This window comes from Triplophysa rosa, linkage group LG6 (assembly GCF_024868665.1).
Source record: "Triplophysa rosa linkage group LG6, Trosa_1v2, whole genome shotgun sequence".
NCBI classification, from domain to species: domain Eukaryota; kingdom Metazoa; phylum Chordata; class Actinopteri; order Cypriniformes; family Nemacheilidae; genus Triplophysa; species Triplophysa rosa.
Genome location: NC_079895.1, coordinates 15,107,673 through 15,127,416, shown reverse-complemented (window position 1 = coordinate 15,127,416; position 19,744 = coordinate 15,107,673). Strand labels below are relative to the sequence as shown.

Genomic DNA, 19,744 nt, shown 5'->3' with positions numbered 1-19,744 from the left:
AGACTGTCAATATTTGACTGGAATGTTTTACTCAAAACAAAAAAACTTCTTTAACTTAATGTACAAATGCCCATGGCATTCCAAATCCATTAGTTTGATTCATTTGAAGTTTGACACGTCTTTTCTTTATTATATGAAAAAGTGTGGTTCGAATATTCACATAAAAAGTCACAGAAGTAATGAAGATGTGTAAATAAAACCACACAACGCAAAGGATGGAGCAGCTATTTTGTTTTATTCTATCGTCCAGCATTTTATTAGAAGGTCATTGGAGAGCTTTATTTCTAGTGAGATAAATCGTGTTCTCACGAGAACAGACTGTTACTAAACGCCCTATACTGAGCAAAGCCTGCTTCAATCCAACCTGCAGACCATCTGTGACTCAAATGACCAAAAGGGTACTGGGTGTTGACCTTTGACCTCTTGTGGCTTAATAGAGTTGGGTTTCTTCTTTTCTGCTGTTTCAAAGAGCTACAACTACTCCTTAAATCTGTCTCATAAAATCAAAGCTAACCCTGTCTATATAAATTATGTCCAAATTTAAGTGATACGAATTTAGATTATATCTGTTTTTTAAATTCTTATATGAGGTTAATATGGAATTTTTCCATCTAGTTCCTCGGGTTATCCTTCTCGTGTACATATGCATTGTCATTCGTTACTATAAATATTGCTCTGTTAGTGGCTATTAACTCTGACTAGCAGACTGTAGCAGAAAAAGTGAAAAAATAGGGCTAGATTTAGAAAGTATTGTGTTTGGGTGGAAAATCAGTGGTTGTGTATAGCAGGGGTTTAGGAAAATGGAACAAAACACAGAAATATCTTTGTGTGACTCAAATAGCCAGCAAAGTATCATTCAGAAAGAGCATTCATTCTAAGTACTTTTGCCGTTCGTGTTTTCTATGAAAGCATACGTCTGTACAATCCAGCCCACACAAACCTCATTTTTGAGTTTTGCTTTTATTAGCAATAAACAAAATATCAGTAAACATTATGGATTTAATACAAAACAGGTAGGAAACAACCACAGACGTGTTATGAATTTACTCCAAATGCATGATTTAACACATCATAATCCTTACCCTGACATTACAAAGCATATCCCAAACCTATGTACACAAGAATATACAAGGATATTATGAACGTGTAGAAAATATATCCATTTACAACGGACCTTGGCACACATGGGCATGGAGCATTCTTGACTTCTTAGAGTAGAAAAGAAGAAAAAAAATCATGCAAACTTATTACATATCAAGTGTTTGTTATGTATGTAATGTTATTAGTCTGAGCTGACGAGAAATTATTTTATTATGATATATAATGATATTTTATGTGTGGACATTAAGTCACTAGAAAGTTTTTGGGCATTACTGAACTGGCACTGGCTGGTCTACCTGAGTAAAGAGACAAAAGCCCTTCTGTGATAATCACGCCCCCAGTTAAAACTGATTTTAGCGTAAATGCTACAATATACTGTATGTCATAACTTTCTAAAAGTTTAAGAAGCAAACTGACAGACAAGAAACAGCTTTAGGATCGCTTTAACAAATAATACATTACAGACAACAGATTACAGATAATACATTACAAAATAACACTGAACTCAACACTTATTTGCGGACTGATTTTTGATTTTACAGTATAGAACAACTGATTGACAAATGTGTTATAGAAACATACATAATAATCGTACAGCCCTTCACTATGCTATAATGTGGAGGCAACATGTTCATGAAGTATTATTAGTTCACTTCCATGTGACAAACATCTGTACACAAGTGCTTTAAGAATGTGTCAATATGATACAAGAACAAATGGAAGTGCAAAAGCTAACAGAATGTTTGATGTATAGGGCTGAGGAAGGTAGCTCTTTTTTTCCATACTGTTTCCTAGATGCCAAGCCCTTTTCCCATGTTGACAAAAATAACCGTTTGACTTTATCTGCATGACAACAATGATGAGAGCAGTTACCTATTATGGGTGGAAAGTTATGTAGGTTAGGCCCTAATATCACGCTTTGATATAACATGTAACACACTGTTGACATTTCCTACAAAAAAAGGATGATAAAAAAATAAATATATCTATAAAAAATGTATACAACACAACTCACATTTGATTCAAAGAAAAAATTGTGCAGATTGCTTCAGTTTGCCATAAATATCCCCCTTTCCACCCCAACACTCTTTCCTGTGTCCAGTGTAACAAAAGTGATATTCAGTTGATCAGATATTACACACAGTTTGAGGAATATGGCTCCAAAGGTTTTAAACCCTATTTATGTAGCCCACTGTAGAATTTGTCATAGTAAACATTAGTATGAAAACATAAAACGTCTAACAATAACACTTCATTTTGAGAAAAGTGAAGACCACATCTGGAACAAGTCAACCATTCATCCATCATGGATGGGTCTCAAAGTTAATACTGTGAAGCAACAGACTGACCATACAGACAGACAGCAGCGTGTGACTCTGCGTTGGCCGCAGGCTTTTGTTAATGGGGGACGTGGTGGAAAAAATGGCATCAGTCTCATTTCGTGGGAGGGGCAAGTTGCAGATGTTCCCTTCACAACAGGACGTGCAGACCTGCGGTAAGATAACCAAACATATACAAGGATTAAAAAAGTCTTGATTTATAAATGTGTTATACATAAATAATTAGATTTGTGTTTCTATGACGTCACATGCATCTCGTTTTCTCTCAGTTGTGTGTGAGACAGTCACTAAATGTCATCAGATGACGTCATGTGTTAATAAGCAAATTCATGACTTATGACGTGTGTATTTTGGTTGTTCCAGTCCAGTGTCTGTTGAATTTCTGTTAAATGGCATAACGTCATCCAACAACAAAGTGAAAGACACTTGAAAAATCAGGCTTATTCCATCATATATTCATTTCTGAACTGATCCTAAACTACATGTAAAAACATTCGTATTGTGTTGTTTAAACATGAATATAAACTTGTTTTCTTTGCAGTATGCAAGATCTGTAAACATCTTTTTTTTTTTTTTGACTAGTTTGTCCCGTTTTTATTTTCTGCAAATAAAATTGTATTTGAAATTTGTAAGAAATGTTGTCACTAGTTCACAGAAGTAAACAAAAACAATTATTTGACTTAAACACATATCAATTAATAGTAAATTCCTAAAAACTGAACATATTTCTGTAGTGGTCTCTACATTTTCTGCATCCTATAGTCAGCACTTCTTTCCTTCTCTCTATGCTTATTTACACAGACAAACACTGTTCTTGTTTCTGTCAGAAAACATTTGAAATAGAAATCGAACAAGTCCCTTTAAAACTATATGCACTACAGTTTACTAAGTCACTAAATAGAATTGTCACTTGAGTGCTTTTTCGAACAAAAACTGGTCTGAAAAGATGCTAAAACTAGCAACAACATCGCTAAATGCTATGAGAATGTGGTCATGTGGTGTTCACGTGGTAAAGTGATGGCACGTCCACACCCTCTATAAAGGTGGCTGAACACCACATAAAGGACCAATCCCAATTCAGTATGCAAATACATGTAACTACACTGACCAATAGTGACCCAGTGTGCAAATATGATAAAAATTTGCCTTTAACCTCAGAATGAACCTTTTGCTTGGAATCTTTACAACCACCTTTATCTCTCAATCTCTCAAAAATGTCCAGCGCTCGAGGTAAAGGGTAAAACACAACGATTTCAGGCCCTGTCTGGGCGCACCTTTCAACAAGGATTACTGAGAGAAACCAGCATAACTCTTTATCTCATCTAGAGCCAAATCACAAGAGAGGAGAAATGGATTAACTAAAGAGCAGTTTAGTTTTGCTGTCTTGAGCCGTATCCCAAGACATGTGGACCAGAAGTGTTTATCACCCACTTTACATGTTCACAATCATAAGTGGACTGTCTAAGCTGAAATGAGAACTAAAGACAAAAGAGGAGGACTTCCATTACGGGGAGCAGAATTTAGACAGACATTTTAAGATACATTTGCAATATTACCCTTATTTTCCCACTGGGAGATCAAAAATATTATAACACTATAAATGAACATGTTTCAATACAATGTCAATAATCACTGTATTGGTATGTGAGCGTACTTGACTTATTAACATATTTAGCTCAAAAGTTTAATCGCTCACCTTGTTTCCTTCATGGTCTATATCAGTGCACCCTGTGGAAAGGCAGTCGTCCAGTGCCACACAACGCTTGGTCACCGCAACTGTGTTGCCATCCCAGCTCATCTTATGAAGTGTGTAGCAGTATCGGCTTTCTGAAAGTCACAGAGCAAGTTCTCGTTCACTTTATTTTCTCAGGAGCATACTGTTTACATTACAAAACAGAACATTAAGTCTTGACTGACTAAGGAGTCAGATTCAGTTGGGGAAAGCGGTTTTCCTGCAGGGTCTTGCAGTACTTGCCTTTAGCCACTTTGTTGCCAAATTGTAATAACTGTGCCTGTAATACGATTCGTACAATCGCACAATATTGCACAATATTTTTAAACTACTGTACATGCTTGAAAAGACAGGAAACTTATATGAAATGTATATGTTCCCTGCAATATTCCAGATGACCTGCAGCAGCATTTGTTCTTCTTACTGAACGAATCGATGTCTTTTAGAGATTTAGAGCTGCTGAGTCATTAACACGGGGCTATAAATCAGTCTGAACACAGCGTGGTTAGCGTGCCTTATATGGGAGACTATTCGCTGCTAAAACCTTTATGGACTGAATGAGGCCTATATGGAGAGACGTGCGTATAGAGAGACCTGAAGATACTGCAGTTAAACACATGATCTATGGCTAAGTGCATAATCCCAGTAAAAGTGAAGTATATTTGGGTTTGTAGAATGAAAAAAATGCTGTTTTTGTTTTATGAGGGGGTCAAATATACAAAGAGAAATAGTGGTCGGCTCTTTTTAAGGACTTCAAATGTTATTCCTAAAAGGGTAAAGAGATGTTGGTACCTCTTGGACAGTACAGATCTGGAGCCCACCGATTGCATGCATAGTTGTCAGGAGCGTCTTCACAGGTAAAACATTTAAATCCACCTGGATATGGAGTGGCTGGGAAACAGATGACAAAAGAAAAATACATTTTAAAAAGCGGGCATTATGATTATTTACAATAATGCTTCATTTCGGCTGACACAATTACAATATTACTTCACTATTATCACTCTCTCCTTTGCTGCATGATATAAAGTGCTGTATATATGAACATGATGGTTATGTATATGGCCATATGGTCAGAACACTAAATAATTCATAAAATGATACATCTGCATTGCTACTATTTAAAGGACAACATATAACTAGAGTACAGTAGATATACCTCTCCACATATACAGCATATCCCATCATCTCAGGCTGAATAAATATATAATTATCTGTGAAGTGTGGCTAAGGATGCTAAGTATGTCTTCTGTGAATGGTCTCATGGGGTTGTAAACCAATACTTGCCATCTGTACAGATTTAAATTAACTTCACCATAATAACACATCCTCTACATCAATATACAACAGCTGGATATCAGCAGGTCACAAAGTGTTGTTGCGATCTCATAAGGACTGATTTCCACACACACACACGATCCCTGCTGGTGAGCAGATATTTCCAGCTTTATAGCCGAGATCCAGCACACAGCTGAAATGATCTTGGGAGGTTCTGCTAACCATAATGAAGATTAATCCTCTTAGCAGAGCAGAAACGACATTACCAACTCTTGCTATCTCTCAGTATCATCGGCAAATCATTGGATTAGTACACCTGCATGCAAATAAATGCATGGAGAATAAAGGGTACAGTATACAACATACAGTATGCAAATACTGTCAGCTATCAGCAGGTGCAAATCACCTTATATTCTAGATATAAAAATATATCAAAGAATTATGTTGCAGTACATTTTAATCATACATACAGTATATCCAGTAAATGTATAAATGTTTCATAATGACCAAATCAATGTTATTAGAGTGTGTATTTATGCATGTATTTGATGCGCCATTTCCCTATAAAGGGGTCCAAGAAGATCAAATATACTGTATATACACTCACCTAAAGGATTATTAGGAACACCATACTAATACGGTGTTTGACCCCCTTTCGCCTTCAGAACTGCCTTAATTCTACGTGGCATTGATTCAACAAGGTGCTGAAAGCATTCTTTAGAAATGTTGGCCCATATTGATAGGATAGCATCTTGCAGTTGATGGAGATTTGTGGGATGCACATCCAGGGCACGAAGCTCCCGTTCCACCACATCCCAAAGATGTTCTATCGGGTTGAGATCTGGTGACTGTGGGGGCCATTCTAGTACAGTGAACTCATTGTCATGTTCAAGAAACCAATTTGAAATGATTCGAGCTTTGTGACATGGTGCATTATCCTGCTGGAAGTAGCCATTAGAGGATGGGTACATGGTGGTCATAAAGGGATGGACATGGTCAGAAACAATGCTCAGGTAGGCCGTGGCATTTAAACGATGCCCAATTGGCACTAAGGGGCCTAAAGTGTGCCAAGAAAACATCCCCCACACCATTACACCACCACCACCAGCCTGCACAGTGGTAACAAGGCATGATGGATCCATGTTCTCATTCTGTTTACGCCAAATTCTGACTCTACCATTTGAATGTCTCAACAGAAATCGAGACTCATCAGACCAGGCAACATTTTTCCAGTCTTCAACTGTCCAATTTTGGTGAGCTCGTGCAAATTGTAGCCTCTTTTTCCTATTTGTAGTGGAGATGAGTGGTACCCGGTGGGGTCTTCTGCTGTTGTAGCCCATCTGCCTCAAGGTTGTGCGTGTTGTGGCTTCACAAATGCTTTGCTGCATACCTCGGTTGTAACGAGTGGTTATTTCAGTCAAAGTTGCTCTTCTATCAGCTTGAATCAGTCGGCCCATTCTCCTCTGACCTCTAGCATCAACAAGGCATTTTCGCCCACAGGACTGCCGCATACTGGATGTTTTTCCCTTTTCACACCATTCTTTGTAAACCCTAGAAATGGTTGTGCGTGAAAATCCCAGTAACTGAGCAGATTGTGAAATACTCAGACCGGCCCGTCTGGCACCAACAACCATGCCACGCTCAAAATTGCTTAAATCACCTTTCTTTCCCATTCTGACATTCAGTTTGGAGTTCAGGAGATTGTCTTGACCAGGACCACACCCCTAAATGCATTGAAGCAACTGCCATGTGATTGGTTGATTAGATAATTGCATTAATGAGAAATTGAACAGGTGTTCCTAATAATCCTTTAGGTGAGTGTATATATACAGTATATATATAATATTACAATATTATAATATATTGTAATCAGAAGAATCAGAAGGAGCTTTATTGCCAAGTATGTTTACACACACAAGGAATTTGACTTGGGGACAGGAGCTTAGTGCAGAAGAAAGTGTACACATGGTGCGAACATAGCGCAAATATACATTAAGATAGAAAAAATTAGAAATAAAAACAATAATGCACTATATACAAAAAGTGAAAAAATATAGACAAAAAACAACATATCATTTTTTAAAAGAGTGTACAGATGTGTTATTTACAGGTTTAACCTATTGTTTCTTACAATGTACAGTTTCCAGATGTTATGTGCAATGTGCAAGTGTGCAATGTGATGGAAAGTGTGTAGTAAGAGCTTTTAATTGTTCAGGCTGAATATAGCCTGCAGGAAAAAACTGTTCTTGTGTCTGGCTGCTCTGGTGGTCAGTGCTCTGTAGCGCCGGCCGGACGGCAACAGTTCGAAGAGGGAGTGAGCTGGGTGAGTGGGGTCCAGAATGATTTTCTTAGCCCTTTTTCTCTTTCTTTCTCTTTCTGTTTTCTTTTTTTTTTAATGCTGAGTTATGAATCACTGGCCTGTTGTTCAACGGATACAGCCAACATTTAGGAATAGTATAGGCCTACAATAATTTGGAGCAAATATAATAATCAAGTACTCAGACAATTACTAAATATCCAAATATGCCGAGTATATGATTCCTGTTTAGTCTCGATCTGTAATAAAAGGGATGGATGAGATATGAAAACAAGATGAGGTTGGGGGCTCTGAGAACCAAGCCTGTCATAATCAGAAAAGCCAGAAGATCTAACAGCTCCACGCCGACTAAGCCGTGACTGACAACTGAGGTTTGACCCTCTTTGTTTCTGTGGAATTCCAAACGGGGAGTCAGAGCACACTAAAGCCCAGGTATTTCTCTGTGTTCTTTAGCAATGGAAAAGTATGACATCAGTGGACATGTAAAGATCACTGCACTTACTGTAAAATATTATTGTGCATCATGTTTCAAAAAGCTTTCCTTTACTTCATAAATGCATTACTGTTTGTGATGATGAACTAAATCAATTCCATTTTCAAAGATGTTTTCAGAATGTAAACTTACTTGAGGGATGAAGGAAAATGATGTCTTTTTCTGTGAAGTCCCTCGATTGACCAGTTTTTATCCAGCCAGCGATGGCGCTCAGCATTAAGCCCCAGGCCATAATAGGCCAGGGTTCCATTTCTGGAGTAAAACTCACATGTGCAAGAATCCAGATCCAACACGACACCTGTAAAAGACAACAAATATTCATAAACGTAAAATCCTTCATGTTTACCAACTTCACTTTCAGGCAGCACATAAATATGAGATAAAAAGCAGTTCAAACGCATTACAATCTCTCTAAAAAAAAAAACACACACAAAGAGCAAGTGCCTCATTATATCAATTACAATGTCAGCAGTCTGCCAATGTCTCGACCTTTCAGCAACTCTGACTCTCTTAACTGTTTGGTTTGGTTGTTGACAGCAGAGAACAAACAGTGATCCATTGTTTCCAAATACTGGATGCCATGGTCACAATAAAACCTCTTTGATGCACACCGCAAAATTGGCATCTATGTTTACAGTCCACTAAACAGGATCACGTTTGATGAAACAGAACACTTATGGGCTATGATTTTAGTTTAATTATCAAAACACTAGTTATAGGCCTACATATTAAAATACTGAATATTAAAAAACACACATATATACATAAAATTATGTTTTTGGTCTTTACCTTGTCAATTTTTGTTTTTTATGCTATTGTTTGTTAAATTCGTTTTTTTACATGTTTATTATCAGGCAGAAAAAAGGGTTGAAATTTAAAGATATTATTATCCTCTATATAGTAAAAAAGTCAGGACGACTGTATGTGAAACGTGAATGTCAGGTACCAGACTTTTTGTTGATATTTTTCTTTAGTGTCATTGTTTGCAGTTACTGATAAGAGTTTTAAAGTTTTACACGTCCAGCGTGATTACAGTGGTTTCCTGTCTGGGACAGGACAAGATTTCCAGATTTCCTCCTGTTTATTGTGTTAAGCATACTGGGCTCAGAAAAATTATTAAATAGGTCGACACTGAGCTCTTGACCTCTCAAAGACTGTAGTGTGGTACAGCACAGCTATGTTAAACAGCATTAAGTTTCCTCAAAATGATCTATTCCCCACTGAAGGTCTAAGGGCGTGGAAAAGGGTCCTTTTTCTGTTTTTAGCTGCAGGTCCCTCAAGCTGACACATTGAGTGGGAATGTCAACAAACAATTTAAGTGTGTTTTGCCAGACCTTTGATAAATGTGTTGGCCTTTCTCATACACAAACATCAGAGATGATAGATTAGATTTTCTCCTGGGCTATTTAGAATGATCTTAGAATTATGTTTGGTGTGGACGCATGCAGAACTGGGGCAGATATACATCTTTACATTACAGCCTAATGAGATAAAAATCATTAATGCAATAAGAAAAAATATATTTTCTAACAAAAAATCTCCCACTGAGAATAAAATAATGCCAATGCAGACAAAAAACACACGTTACTGCATAATAAAAAATAGTAGCGCAAATGTAAAAATGTTTTACATTAAGTTTTTATAACCAGATACAAGTCATAAATTTGGTTAAATAAATGAACTTTTTTCTTAACCAAACCCAGATGGGTGCACATGCGTGCGAACAAATGAAATGGTCAGGAGTGCTTTAGAATCTCAGAATGACTCTCACATATACACAAGCTTGCAGGTGAATCTGCAGCTCTGATAAAATCACTATAGCCGTATGAGAGAATGAGTTAAGTAAAGCCTTGAGAAACATAAAGACATCCTACTGATAAGAGAACATGGATTCAGTTTCACCACACAGGTGTCCTCAGACCAGAGACTTCTTATTCTGCGTTATCTGTTGCTGGAAGATCTAATGTCATCGACCTTCAAGCAGAAACGGCCCAGGCCAGAACTTTGAGAACATCTGAGATAAAAGACCTTAAATAATATAATACCAAAGAGCCAAGCCATATAAACAATAATACAAAATTTTACATGATTTAAAGTAAAGCCTTAGTTTTGATGTTTGAAGTTTGATGAAAATTCTGTCATCATTTACTCACTGTATGTGTTACTCAAACCTGTATGAGTTTCTTTCTTCTGCAGAACACAAAAGAACATATTTTAAAGAATGTTGGTAACCAAACAACGGTGGTACCCAATGACTTGCATTGGTTTTGTGTCCTTACAATAGAAGTGAATGGGTGCCGCAGTTGCTCAGTTACCAACATTCTTTAAAATACCTTCTTTTCTGTTATGCAAAAGAAAAAGGTCATACAGGTGTGAAATGACAAGAGGCTGCGTAAATGATGACAGAATTTTCATTTTTGGGCGAACTATCCCTTTTATTTTAACTTACAACTATAAGACAATTTTCATTTATTTCATTATTATGTTGACAAGTGATGGCAACTTAATAATTGCAATGATGACAAATGCATCTCAACATCAGTTAAATATTTACTTTAAACACTTCTCAGTTACCAAACAAAACATAATAATTAATGTGACATTTAAGGGCAAGGCATCCAGACTCGATCAGGAAATGCCTTGGGTTAAACTTTAGTATGTCACTCCCATTAATGGAGAGAAAGAAATGCAAATCCTCTCTGGTGACTTTCAAAACGTGTTGGACCAGATTCTGCACAGCTTTGAGAAGCAAAAGCAGCAGAACAGCGAGGAAGCATCAAGCTGCAGGTTGCGGCCTTTTTTCCAGTCAACACAAGAAATAGCATTATTACTTCTGACTACAGCACAAGCCTTTTCCATGAATAATAAAAATACATTGCATAAAAACTGAGATTGTAGAAAATTGTAAGCAGTCAGCTTTTTTTTAACATGAACTTTGTACACCAGAACATACAAAAATAAGTAGTATAAACTCATTTTTGTCCCATTAAATGTCTCAGTCAAACAAAACAATATCAAATTAAATCAGAATCAGAATCAGAATCAGAAGAGCTTTATTGCCAAGTGTGCTTGCACACACAAGGAATTTTCTTTGGTGTTGGAAGCTTCTAGTACAGACATTCAACACAATGACAATACAATATAATACGATTTACAGTCTAAAAGATTCTAAATTGTGCATATATAAAATAAAGACTATTTTACAGAAAATGGGGGATAATAACATATAAGAGACATTGTACAGGGTAGTATATAGTAGAATATACATATTAACAGATTGTATGTACACTTGTGCAAATGGATAATGTAGTAAGTAGAGGTAGTGTTATATACATGTATACATAAGATGTAGATATAATAAGGCACTATAGTGCACACTATAGGAGTAGTGGAAGCGGAATATTGCTCTTAAGGAGCAGTTATCTGTTTAGGAGGGAGATTGCCTGGGGGAAGAAGCTGCTTCTGTGTCTGGAAGTCCTGGTGTTCGGTGCTCTAAAGCGCCGGCCAGAGGGCAGCAGATTAAAGAGTTTGTGTGCTGGGTGTGTGGAGTCAATGATGATTTTTCTTGCCCTGTTTTTCACTCTGGAATCGTACAGGTCCTGAAGTGTGGGCAGAGGAGCACCAATAATTTTCTCAGCACTACGAACTGTCCGTTGTAGTCTTCGTAGGTCTGATTTGGTGGCCGAGCCATACCAAACAGTAATTGAAGTGCACAGAACAGATTCGATGACCACTGAGTAGAACTGGGTCAGTAGCTAATTAAATGCGAATTAAATGTTACATCTAATTTTCATAAACAATATGAATTAATGTATAATTATATTATAAAATATATTACGTGTATAATTCGTTTTTAAGTTGTACATTTTATTCATAGTAATGCTTATATACAAATCACATCCAGTATATATGGGATTACTATGGAAACACAAATGAACCTGCAGTTCTTCATTCATCTCAGCACAACGTTTCTCAACTCAGTCACAAGCCAAACAGCAATGAGCCATGCCACAAATCCAAAAGAGTCATGTTGGATCAGAATCACAAGCCCGCTAATTGAAATCCTACATGCACACAAACACACTAATCCAGCACTATTCTTTTGAAGTGGTGCGGTTCAGAATTGTTAATCCCCTCTTCAGCCTCTTGACACATTCAAAGACTCATGGAATCAGACATGTAAGCCTAAAACAATGGAAAATGACCTGCAACGGCCTCAGATAACGGAGAAAATAGAAATTACAAAAACAATATTACCATGATACTCTGTTAGGATGATACTACTGTGAAACTACCATTGTTTTGTGCGTCCCGCATATGACAGTAATATAAGATATAGTATTCATATGTTCACATTTCAATTTAAAAAATATGCTCAAAAAAAGAATGGTCAGAATCAGGTGGAGTCAGTTACACTGTGTCTACACCTGACCGGACGCGACGCGACACACGGCTTGTTCTAATGGGTGGACAATCCAGTGTGGACGAAATTTAAAATTTTAATGGGTTCTAATGCGTTCTATTGTCTTTTGACGCGTCGCATCGCACCTCGCTCGGTGTAGACAGTGTTACATGACTTTAATAACGAATGATAATCAAGAATAAATACAGTAAAATAAGATAACAAAATGTAATATTAATATTATTCAAACGAAAATCATTTTTATCTGTAATGTCATGAGGGTGAGAAAATGATCAGAGAATATTCATGTTTGGATGATTTAGTCCCCGAGGTAAATCATTTTTAGAGCATCTAATTTATTTTGAAAGCATGACTCATCCTTCATATTTTTAAACGTCTTTGTGAGTTGTTATTCAAGTCTTTGTCATTCAATCTATTTTTATCATCTTCCTCTATTAGGTTTCATACTCTTCATACAAGGTATTAAGTCATTCTTCTTGCTCCTGTAGCTTTGGGTTTAGGTGATTTATCTAGATCGTAATGATCTTTGCATTAATCTACTCTCCCTTTCGTTTGGTGAAGCACATATCCTGAACACAGGGGAAGTGCGTGGAACCCTTTGTAGGGAAGGAGATTTATAATAATGTCTTGGTGTGGGGGACTGAGGAGGGATAACATATCTTTTGTGGCAGCTGTGGCAAACCAAGAGGGTGGAGCACGTGGTGAGTTTGATTCCCTTGAACTTTGGGCCACTAAAACCAGGACGAGAGGGCAGAGGGGGCTAATTAGAAATGTTCACGAAAGGATTTACTCCCTCTTTTGTCTTTGGGTCTTGGATGGCGAAACCCCACATTGCCCCAGCAAGACCTTTTCATGGACAGAGTGTGTCTGGGTTTAATCAGATTTCTTGGATGAGGGGAAAACACACCTCTCACTCACTGGCTCTTTTGTTCATGTTTACTAGTAAACAGCTATTTATAAACAATGTATAGATAGTTGGAGATCACATGACAATGGATAATCTCCTTTAGTCTGCATACCAGTCCAAGAACATCATTTATAATATATACTTCCCAAATGTGGTCAAGAATTGTTTGAATGAAGGAGATGGATTAATGACTAAACTGTTGCATAAACGAAATGTCTAAAACTAAATGTATGAACTACAGTAAGTCAGGCTGACGAACACAGTTGCAAACTGTGATTTCTAGGCCAGTGATATGATAACATTTAGATTAGGGCTGCTCAATTATGACAAAAATCATAATCACGATTATTTTGGCCAATATTGAGATCCCGATTATTTAACATGATTACTCACTAAGTTTTAAAACAACATAGAAAAATAAAAAAAACTTGGCTTTTAAACTGTGAATTCAACTGAAAAATAAATGTAAAGAAATAGCACAGCTGAACTACTGTAAAGGAAGGGGGTGCGCTGTGGATTTATACCACAAGAAAAGAGATGATCCTTGCAAAATGGAATGCGGCAACAATAATCGTTTTACGTCGATTATTTTGTTTTTGTAATTGTTGAAGGCCAAAATTGACGATTACAATTATTTTCGATTAATTGCACAGCCCTAATTTAGATATTGTTGAGGTTAAAAGTGCTTGCGGGATATGCAGTGCGATTTATCCACAAAAATCCAGGCACTTATTTCCATGGGGTGAAAAGAAACTTCAAAGGAAAAAGGAAAAATCCTCTGGAGACATGCAGAAATATCTGGTTGCTGATACTGAGGAGGGAGAGATGTGCGTACTGTGCTTACACTAAAGCATTAGCATTCATTGCATACATATGGGCTTCAAAGATTTTTCACTCACAAAAAATAGCAGTGGCAGGTAATGTCCTTTGTTTTCGAAACAGATTATTTGAATCTTTACATTAAACTTCATGATTTGGGGAGATTTATTTGACTGTTTTTAGATAATGGCTCCTATAATGTACGTTTAAAAAGAACAATCAATTGTAAAATTATAATGCTTATTTGAATAATACTAATAATATATTAATTATTTAAAACATAATTATACTATAAATTAATAATCGTAAGCATTATTATGCATTATTACTATTAATGAAATAGTACAATTTAATAATAATGTAATAATATAATTTATAATACAATTAAAATACTTATTCATGTCTCATATCTGGCGTCAAAAACATGTAATGTTTCGTACGTTTTTTACGGGGGACTTTTGAAAGTTTTGTTTAAAACACTTCGTATTAAAAATATGATAGAATATAAAAATGTAATAATTACATTTTAAATAAATTATATTTGTCTTATAGAAACAAGATGTACAAACATGAGATAAAAAAATCTAAGGTATTAAAAGGATCCTGGGGTTTCCAGAAATAAAACCATTCAGTTTAAAATTAATAACAGTTTAATCTTATCAACAATTTTTCTTGTTACATGTACATTTTTCTCCATTATAATAAAAATCTCATTACATTAATACTGAAGTGAAGTCACTCTATATAATAGTTAAACATTCATGTTCAATTCATGTTTGGTACCCAGCGTATTAACAGACTACATATAAATCTTCATAGACTAACAAAAGAAGGCAGCAGCTTCACTACAGGGTGCAAAAAAGGCCCCCGTAAGACAAATCGGATACATCTGCTCAGTAAAGTATTCAAATGGGGTGTCACAGCATCTAATTAGCATTAAAAACTAAAAAAAGCTTCTGAACACCCCACTATATATCCTATACACTACTTATATTGAGCTAAAAGGACTTGGATGATAGTAACGAAACAATAGAGCGAAGCGGGCAAAAATAACAGTTGCATTAAGAGCGCAGAAAGCCTCAGGCACTCGCTCTGACCCAGTGACAGTGATCTTGCCCGAGTCGCTCATGCAGCTAACGCAAAACAAACTTTGCTAAATAATTCAAAGGAGCATAAGTAATGCACCACGTAGAGGTACCCTCTCGTACGCTCCGGTGCACATGCATGTGTTATGTGTTCAGCCCATAGAGAAGCATCATTATCTAAAGACCATCAACCTTTGTCAAGTTTCTCGACGGAAAACAAAGGGGTCAGATGAAGCCATCGCTCTTCTGCCTCGCCGTCCTCATTGAGATGGCACTCTGCGTAATGGAGGGCTGGATCAGCACATGGAACACTAAACCCCCTCCCCCGCCATGACACGGGATGTCTAATGCGACCTCTGGTAGTCACGCAATGGACTTGACCGCTTGTAGAAAGGTGCCATGTTTTGTTACATTGTGGGTATTACGAGAAGTGGGCATAACCATAGGGGGGAAAAAATCAATAATTTATTTGCAATAAATATGACTGCATATGATTATACCTGTGGTGAAATAAAAAAATGAATCAAAAACCATAACAGATGCGAGAGAAGTTTACCATGCAAACTGCCATGCAAACAGCTAAAGCACTAAATAAATAATAAGGAAACAAACCAAAAAACGAAATGATCTTGCTTATCGATAGGCTGGTTGTTGGGAATGACCATCCCTAAAAAATAAACTCTAAAGTTAAAAAACAGGACAATCCATCAAAGATCATTTAACACAACCAGCTCTAAAACACACCCGAGAATGAACAACTGAAACCTTTGCATGACATTCCTCCTGTTTACATCATACCATCACATAATGGCCCTCATACTTGGTCATGACGTAAACTAATAATGACCCATATATTCTCTTCTAATGCTTCCATCCCCTTGTTATTAAGAGGTCTCAAATAACACCTTTCGGATTCTACAACGGCACATCTGGAGACGCACCTGCTCCGATTCTAACATGTCATCACAGAGGTCACAGACATGTGGGCATTTCTGTATGAAGAGAAAGTATTCACACAAACAGAATGGAATCCACAAATCTGAGGTAATCGGTTGACAGGTGAACTAGATGTCTGATTCTTCAATCTGACTAAAAATACCATGAAAACAATGAAAATAAAACAGATGACTACAGCATATAAAATCATTCTCTATTTGCTTTTGCTGGGTCAACCACTAGCCCTGTAAATCGTTTAGTAAAATCTTGCATTTACAAATTTGCTTATTAAAGTGATAGTTCACCCAAAAATAAAAATTCTGTCATCATTAAATCATACCTGTATGTCTTTCTTTTTTTCTGCAGAACACAAAAGAAGATAATTTGAAGAATGTCGGTAATAGAAAACCGTTTGTCCCCACACAGCAAAATCGCCAGTGTTAAAAAAGGTCAAATTAACACTGTCGAAGTGTGGATTATATTATACACTGTGAGAGTTAATTTGACCTTTTTTTAACACTGGCGATTTTGCTGTGCATTGACTTGCATTGGTTTTGTGTCCATACAATAGAAGTCAATGGGGACCAACGGTTTTTGGTGACCAACATTCTTCAAAATATCTTCATTTGTGTTCTGCAGTAGAAAGAAAGTCATACAGGTTTCAAATGACAGAGTGAGTAAATGATGACAGAATTTTCAGTTTTGGGTGAACTATCACTTGAAGTCACAAATCCAATCCGTTTGGTTAAATAATTACGAATAAGATGATTTATTATTTTAAAATTATTGGTTGTTTGCTGCACTTTAAAGCCGCTAGAAGTTTAAGCATCATTTTGAAACAAATGATAATATGTCTATTGATTGTACTGTACTGTATTTACTGAGGTTTATTGTTTTACTGTATGTACAAAACCTAAAAATGAAAAACAAAAAAAAACGAATCTATGTGTGAGATGATCTGGAGTTACGCTGCCCCCACCCTGCTAAAGTAAATCCAAGAGACGACAAATCTTGCGTGAGCAGTTTAAAAACTAAGACAAATGCATTTTTCACGCTGGTGAGGTTCTTTTCATCTCTTGACCGTTTTCTTCTTGAATTCATTGTGTCCCTTCGACCAAGACTGTTGCCCCTTCACAAAACAGACAGTCTACAGATGGGCTTTGGACACACATAACTGTATAATTCTATTCTTCCTATGCATGTTTGCTGGAGACAATACATTTCCTTGAAATGCTCTAAACATGACTGGAAGATGAGACTTAACAGAAGCCCTTAGTTTGTTCAAAAGTGAAGGACTGCACATTTTAATCTGACCCTAATAGTGAATTTAAAGGTAAAGAGAATGCTTCGGTTGCATGCTTTCCTACATTCCCAATGCATTGTCTGTCGCAATGATGTCATCATGGCTTTCCCAGCATGCACGTTTTTTCATCTCAGTAAAACTGTATTCCTTTTTTACATTTATATCTCATATCAAAGCAAGCTTGCCTCATAAGCAACTCCTGCACGATGGATTTCCTCTTGCTAAGTGTGAATTTTCACAGATTTCCTTCCCCTTGTGTCCTTGGCTGCCCGTGTTGAGTCTTTTCCTCACACACCCCTACACAAGCTACAGATAAGATGTTTCAAGGCTCGCTTTTCTCTTGAAAAAAATGTGGAAACAGCAGTGTAATTTGTCTTCTGCAGCACTGCACAGGTGCACAAGCTAAATATATAGTCTCTCTACATAAATATTATAGATAACGATAAATAGACACCCTATAGATAAACACAGACTGCGCTAAGAGGTGCATTAATATAAAGGCCTATTAATGTCTATGAGCCAGATAACATACAAAATACACTTGCATAACAAACACCAAACTGGGATTCCAGCAAATTGCATATCCAGATAAAACAAAGGCACATTAAGAGCTCTACAGTACAAATGTAGCCGATGATCAGGGCTCACTGTGAACTAACCACTCCTACAAAACATGGCAAACACAAAGCGCCACACAAAGCTCCATCAAAGCAAAACATCACAAATTCATAAAATCTTTCCTATACTTTACAAACATGCACTACCAGATCCATGCACCTGCTGCATAATATAATATTGAATATTATACATCCATTGTTGTGTGGATATGCACACGGGATCTATGAGCCCTTATTAGTTCCATATAATATTGCACAAATGCATGACATTGAACCTACATTCCTGCCATAGATTCAGGGTGGATAACTGATCCTGACCTTTTGTATACACTGTGAATGACGATTTTACAAAATGTCAAAATATACACATTTGGTGAGTGTAGAGCAAGAGAATTAAAAACAACAACCTTGCTTGCTAAGCCATGAGACACTGTACTGTACAGGTATTTGAGAGATCTCTTAAGCAGAGACGACCTGGGATTTTATAGCTATTACTTTGGCACACCTAGTAAGTTTTGTTTAGTACAAGTTTAATATCAAATCACTGCAAGCTCAATTTTTAATCAATGGCAGAGTTTAGTGCAGTGTACACTACAGTATCGCTTAATATAATGCACGCGCTCCAGTTTGCGCTGTCAAACAGTTTGTCTCTGTTATTTAGTCATTTAGTTTGTAATATTTCTGAAAGAAGTGGTCGCTCTATTCACGAATATTTGCGTTTACAGGTAAAAGTTTAAATGTAAGAACGAAAAACAGTGTATTTATGCAACACTACGCACATGTTTTAAATGCTTTCTCATGCAATAATAGATTCAGTAGCCTATACAGACGCAGCAGGTCAAATGAAAAGGTTACTTACCTAAAATGACTCGAACAACTGTGGTGAAACTTTTGTCGCGGCAGATGTATCCTTTTTGTAGCGAATAAAGTCACCTATGTCGATAGTGTCCTTTCAGTTTTACTCATGTACTCATAACACGTCCGAGCTGAATCCTGTGAACTCAAGGCTTTCCTAAAAGGCGGATGAAACGCTCGACTGAGCCTATCAGAGGTCGAGAGGAGGCGCGTCCCGATGGATACGCACACACACAGAAACACACACGCACACACACGCACACGCGCACGCGCACACGCACACGCACACACACACACACACGCACACGCGCGCACGCACGCACGCACGCACGCACGCACACACACACACACACACACACACACACACGCACGCACACACACATGTTGGGTTTCCATGTTTTATGGGGACATTCCATAGACGCAATGATTTTTGTACTGTACAAACTGTATATCATGTTCCCTACCCCTAACCCACCCCCTAAACCTAACAATCACACACAACTTTCTGCTCTTTTAGATTCTCAAAAAAGTTAATTCT

At 37.0% G+C, this 19,744-nt stretch overlaps 1 protein-coding gene across 1 annotated transcript; it reads right to left on the bottom strand.

Annotated features, from left to right (window-relative positions):
• Positions 1-955: 955 nt before the first annotated feature.
• On the bottom strand, positions 956-19,400 carry lypd6 (LY6/PLAUR domain containing 6). Its single transcript, XM_057335230.1, has 5 exons — positions 19,211-19,400; positions 8,394-8,559; positions 4,966-5,064; positions 4,138-4,268; positions 956-2,591 (listed from the first exon to the last, which is right to left on the bottom strand). The coding sequence occupies exons 2-5, from the start codon at positions 8,509-8,511 to the stop codon at positions 2,406-2,408; spliced, it is 534 nt and encodes a 177-aa protein (XP_057191213.1). The 5' UTR covers positions 8,512-8,559; positions 19,211-19,400; the 3' UTR covers positions 956-2,405.
• Positions 19,401-19,744: the final 344 nt, after the last annotated feature.